This window comes from Ctenopharyngodon idella, chromosome 8 (assembly GCF_019924925.1).
Source record: "Ctenopharyngodon idella isolate HZGC_01 chromosome 8, HZGC01, whole genome shotgun sequence".
Lineage (NCBI taxonomy): Eukaryota > Metazoa > Chordata > Actinopteri > Cypriniformes > Xenocyprididae > Ctenopharyngodon > Ctenopharyngodon idella.
The window spans coordinates 5,718,097-5,724,096 of NC_067227.1; the positions used below are offsets into that span (position 1 = coordinate 5,718,097).

At 35.9% G+C, this 6,000-nt stretch overlaps 1 protein-coding gene across 6 annotated transcripts in view; it reads left to right on the plus strand.

Annotated features, from left to right (window-relative positions):
• Positions 1–5,459, plus strand: part of acot7 (acyl-CoA thioesterase 7) — an 89,635-nt gene extending 84,176 nt beyond the window's left edge. For all 6 annotated transcript variants that reach the window (XM_051903497.1, XM_051903503.1, XM_051903498.1 and 3 more), the window contains one exon: positions 5,075–5,459. In XM_051903497.1, coding sequence (XP_051759457.1) covers positions 5,075–5,173 — 99 coding nt within the window. In that variant the 3' untranslated portion in view covers positions 5,174–5,459. The remainder of the gene's footprint in view (positions 1–5,074) is intronic.
• Positions 5,460–6,000: the final 541 nt, after the last annotated feature.

Sequence of the window (6,000 nt, forward strand, 5' to 3'; positions counted from 1 at the left end):
ACCATTTGATATAAAATTATACATTTGATATAAAATTTGATATAAAATTATATTTCATTAAATATACACAACTTTATGAAATATTTCATTTTTGTCAGCCAATCAACAGTCAAATACATATATTTCTGTAATGACTGCTAAAACTGAATAATTGACCACTGTCCCAGGCATCTAATCTTTGGAACATCATTTGTCTACATAATGTACAAGTAAGCTAACAAAATCATTTTGTTAAAGTGATAGTTCACCCAAAAATGAAAATTCTGTCATCATTTACTCACCCTCAGGTTGTTCCAAACCTGTATAAATTTCTTTGTTCTGCTGAGCACAAAGGAAGATATTTTGATGAAAGTTTGTAACCAGGCCACTTTTGGGCACCACTGACTTCCATAGTAGGAAAAGAAATACTATGGCAGCCAATGGTGCCCCAGAACTGTTCTGTTACCCACATTCTTCAAAATATCTTCCTTTGTGTTCAACAGAACAAAGAAATTTATACAGGTTTGGAACAACCTGAGGGTGAGTAAACGATGGCAGAATTTTCATTTTTGGGTTAACTATCCCTCTAAGTAGCTTTGCATTGGGGTCCTGATCAACCTGTTGGGGATTATTTTGTGATAAGCATCTTCTGACTCTACATTATCTACATATTATGCATATAGAAACCCTTATTGGTTGAGAAGCAATTTGACAAACAAAACAAATGTAGTCACATTTATTTACCCATTTAACCATTCTCATGATTTCCAATTTTTTTGTTGTTCACACCTTCACTTATGAATTTACGTTTTCTGTTTTTTCTGGTAAAGCTGTTTAAACAAACATCCTCAGTTTACACTAACTATATGACATTGTGGAATAATTGTTTATTCCAATAATTATTAATAATAAATTTAATTATTCTTTTAATATAGGTGTCTTTTATCAAATTGCCGTTAATAATAATTAATCCTTTTTACCCTGTTCTGTGTCCGGCATAACACCCTTTATCCATGGTAAAATCACTGTAAGGCACAGCCTCAAGTGTCTTACTGCTTTAATCGATCAACTGCATGCCACTTAAAAATAAAGCAATAATTTATATGTTCTCCATTAAACTGGGTCACCATAAAATGAACGTTTCTGAGCCCCAACATCAGCACCCCTGCGAAGTACTGTGTATGCGCTTGTGCTTATATAACATTGCTGTGGATATGCATTCTATATCTGTGATCCTCATTTGTGCACATGCCCTCATCAGCCAGACTGCTTCAGTTGTCACTGCACAGTTTGTTCCCTAAGGTTGGCCGCCATCTGCCACTGCCGCGCATGACTAGCTGGTGACCTATAGCCAATGATAAGAATAGCCATGGTGTAGTGTGCAGCTGCAAGATGAAGCCTAACATCAACTGACATCCTGCTCTCTCACACAGTATTGTTGTTTGTCCATGATGAAGCTGTGGTCCAAAAACAAACATCTTTTGTCTCATTTTAGATCTACAAGAAATTTTATACAACCGACGAATTTGCTTGAATGGACACATTTTTCCACAAAATGGTTAAGGTTAAAAAGTATCAACAAAAGAATTAGAATGTGAAAATATACCATTTGTAGTAATATACACTGCAATCCTGAAGATTTTACATCTGTTTTCTTTTAATTCAGTCAAGAGGTCAGTCTGTGGTGCTTAAACCCTCTATTAGTCAAACATCTTTTCGTATGTTAATTCGCAGGTAAGAATTCGCCAACCTTCATAGACAGAAGAATGTGAAAGTTTTGCATTTGCAGTCTCATGAGTTGTATTCACTCTCCTGAGTGAATAATGGAAGTCAGTTAAGCACAAAGGGCCCTATCATACACCCGGCGCAATGCGGTGCCAGGCGCGACGCAGTTCATTTTCATGTCCTGCACCACATTGTTTAATAGCAAATGCATTTGTGCCCATTTGTGCGCGCCGACCATTTTTTTCATCCTTAAACTAGCAAAAGTGGATTCGTAGACCATGCGCTTAGATCGTTAAAATAGGGGCCAAAGTCTAGTGTGACCACAGAGTATTTCAGCACAGTGGTCTTAAAGAGTTACAATATTTTTTAGAGCCACCTATAATGCTAGTGAGTTTTTTTTTTTTTTTTTTTGTGTGCCAAAAACTGTGATAATTTTGTTTCTCCATGACTATTTACACCCTCTAACAGACACCCCAGAAACAGCCTTTTTTGCTTTCAGGAATTCTATGTAAACACCCTCTTCTCTTGTGCAATGAGAAACAGGACCAATACATTGCTGCAGATTGTCAATAATAAAAGCCTCTTTGCACTCTTATCTTAAAAAAAGATAGCACTTTATCAGTAAGGCCTTATTTGTTAACATTAGATAATGTCTCTAGTACTCAAAATAAACTCAAAATAAGCATGTTTTTACTGCATTATTAATATAAATACAATTGTTCATTGTTTATGTTAGTTCACAGTGCATTAATAAAATTTTTTATTTAAAAATGTATTAAATGTTTAAATTAACAGTAAGATTAACAAATTCTGTAGGAAGTATTGCTCATTGCTAGTAGTTCATGTTAACTAATGCACAGTAGAAATTTGATTCATCAAAATATTAATTTTTAAAAGCAGTTGACAGTAATTGCCAACAGTTAGTTAAAATCTGATTACATTTCAATCCACTTTCATCACATTAAAGGTCTTTGCACACTGAGTCCGAAATTTGCGTCAGAAACTTTCGCACGTTAAAAAATAAATACAACCTCATGTTGTGTCAATCATGTTTACACACTGCCTCCGAAACTTTCGTACGTCATAAAAATATTCGGATCAGGTTTGATTTTCTGCGTTTTTCGCATCCGTGGCACGCATTTTGAGAGACGTTTTGACAATTCAGAACCACCGTACAAGCGAATGCCAAAATCCCGAATGCCATCTGACAAGTTGATCCACCGTCGTCTACAGCACAAAGCAGTAGCACTGAATGACAAACAAAGTGTGGAATACAAAGAGACAAAATATAAAGTCAGATGGTGCCAGTATCGCTAGCAAACCATCAAACTGAGCCACTGACATCCTGAAGTAAACTTTGAAACGCTCGGGATAATCACGCAGCTCCATGATGAGGTGGAAATCTCCTTCCTCTCTACGCAATCTCGGGATTGGATGGACCCAATATTTCCTCTTTCTTTTTCTCTTTTTCAGAAGAGAGAGGACAACTAAATCATGCTCACTGCTTGAAGACTCCATTTGTATTGTTTTGGGAATTTTTTCACAACGGATTCATTAATACGCATCGGACTCAGTGTGCAAGGTCTCTGTGCGTGACAAATTTCTAGGATCACGAATACGAAAAAACGCATACGAAAATTTCGGACTCAGTGTGCAGAGGCCTTAAGAACAATTATGCAAGCTATTTGGTAGAGCAAATATAAAAATACTTTTTACATGGAATGCAAGAACAATGCTAATGAAAAAAATTCTAGATAAATATAAAATATAAATATAAAACAAATTTTAAACACTATTAACGTCAAGTAAACAGTCTGTAATAAAATAAGAATGAATAATCAAACTACAAGCAATAGCAAGTATAAACATGAAATATAAATATAAAATATAATATATATATGAAATATAAAATTACAAAAGTTATTCAGTCAAGAGCATTGTGATTTTTTTTTTTTTTTTTTTTTTTTTTTTTTAATTAACATTAAAAACAAAGACAGCAGCAGGAGTATTAGGCTGCTGTCACTTTAAGAGCTAATGCACTGATCCAGTATACTGATACTATTATCAGTATGATGCTATTACACATTGATACTATTACCCATTGTTTACATTCACAAGACATAACTGGCTATGTTTACTAGGATACTCTCCAAGACAGGCTTTTTGACATAAAGCCGGGTGCACACTGTGTGATTTATAATAGTCATTTACGATTGCTGCTTGTCAGACTGTACGAACATGATCCTCATGTCACACTGTGGGATTTCAGCAGTCATTTATGTCAGACTATACGACAGGCAAGATGCATTAAAAACGCATGAAAACTTGTCTGCAGTTTTACATTATCAACCCATACACGTTCGGTGACTGTGAGCTGCATTACACATGGGACTGAAATGGTGGCTAACAAAGAAATCTCTAGCATTAATTTTTAGCAAGTCAATTTGACGGTCGTCGTAGAAGTCACACTGCCATATCTTCTGACACTACCAGAATTTTGTCGCAGGTAATTTTAGCCTAGGATCAGAGGAATCTTTTAGGATTTTCAAAATTTGTCTCAGACGACCAAATTGTGGCCAAAATCGTACAGTGTGCACCCGGCTTAATTTTGTGTGAAATTGTCAATGTTCAAGAAGACGTGAAGGAGAGCTCAATTCAGTATTCACATGCTGTCAGATGCTTAAAAATACATGCAAATGATAAACTTTCATGACGACGCTGCACTGGTCCGATCGGGACAGTGACAGTTCTGTCAACGAGCCTAGCATGTGCTCTCTCTTTCTCTCACGGTGAGTTCGCGTGTGTAAGAAAAAGTGACAGAGGGCGCTCTCAGCCAAGCGACAGTGTGTAAAGCTGAGTAGTTACTAGCCATTGACTAATTAAATACATTTTTTAGTTGCCTCGTGAAATTTGGTCGCATGTGCGAGTGATTTAGAGCCCGCATTGTAGAGGGTTAGCATGTAAAAGAGATTTTATAGTGATGTTTTAACAGTTTCCCTAAACTCAGTCACAATTAGGCAATGCTACATTCCAGCCAGGCTATCAGTGCTGTGACAATCTGTTGACATGTTTCCAGCAGTAAAGTTCTCTTGTGCTTTAATTTGCATAATCCATTGTGTAGCTTATGTACTTTACAATAACTCACATCTACAAACATTTACTGCAGTTGACAGATATTCCATGCTCAAGTGGGGAAGCAGAAAATGAGGAAGTGTCTGTGTGTGTTTGTGTAAAAATATTATGATAATGTTCTCAACATTTTAGTGGTTTTCCACGATTTATGTATGACCGAATTGAAGCGTTTCCAGCAGATCGCAGTATTCGACTTCACAGGGCATGCGTGTAAAATATGTCATTTATTTTCTTGCAGTTGGAAGGTGAAGAGGAGCAGAAGCGGTTTGAAGAAGGGAAAGCGCGCTACCTGCAGAACAAAGCAAAGAGACTCGCAGATAAGGAGCGTCAACAATGATTTTAACAACGCAAACACCATATTGTGTTGTAGAGGAAAATTCTGGAATAATAGAGCATCAACGTACAACCTACTATATCAAGAACCTCTCTTTTATTCTAAATGTAGCTCACCCAATAGAAAGAAAAATATAGGTTTGACTATTGTCTGCATTTACCAAAGCACTTTGTGTGTATATTTATCTCAAGTGAAACAAAAAATTTAAATGTTTTATTGTAACAAGTTATTTGTGAAATCTGCAGAACTGTATTATGCACAAATAAAAGCCTACTAATGTAGCAACTGATTTGCTGTGAAATATCTGTTAATTGTACCATAATGTTAGACAGATTTTTGTGATCAAATTGCTTTTGACAGACTGTTTGACAGGCGGACAGATCAACAGGTAAACAGGCTTATAGTACATAGACTCTTTCATCTGACTCTTTAAAATGCTGATTATAGAAATAGTTTGTTTATTCTTTAATACGACACATATGACTATCATTTTGTTCAAAAGACTACAATCAGCAGTTGGTACTGGCATCTAAAATTTTTGGGTTATTTTTCTTTTCATTTCTCCGGAAGAGCACACGGTCACAAATATGCAGTTAAACCCAGGAGCGGCAGTTGTATTGCAGTTTTGGAAAATTGAACAGGTGAACACAATGAACAATGAATTGAACACAATGATCGGAAATTAAATTGAGTGTAATGGTTTGTTTACTGGAGATCAGTCAGACTCACAAAGACACAGGGAAACAAGGGTGACAAGAAACATGGTCAAACAAAAGGAATGCAATTAAGAGGCCATTTACATGACAACAGTATACTAAAAATTGGAAAAG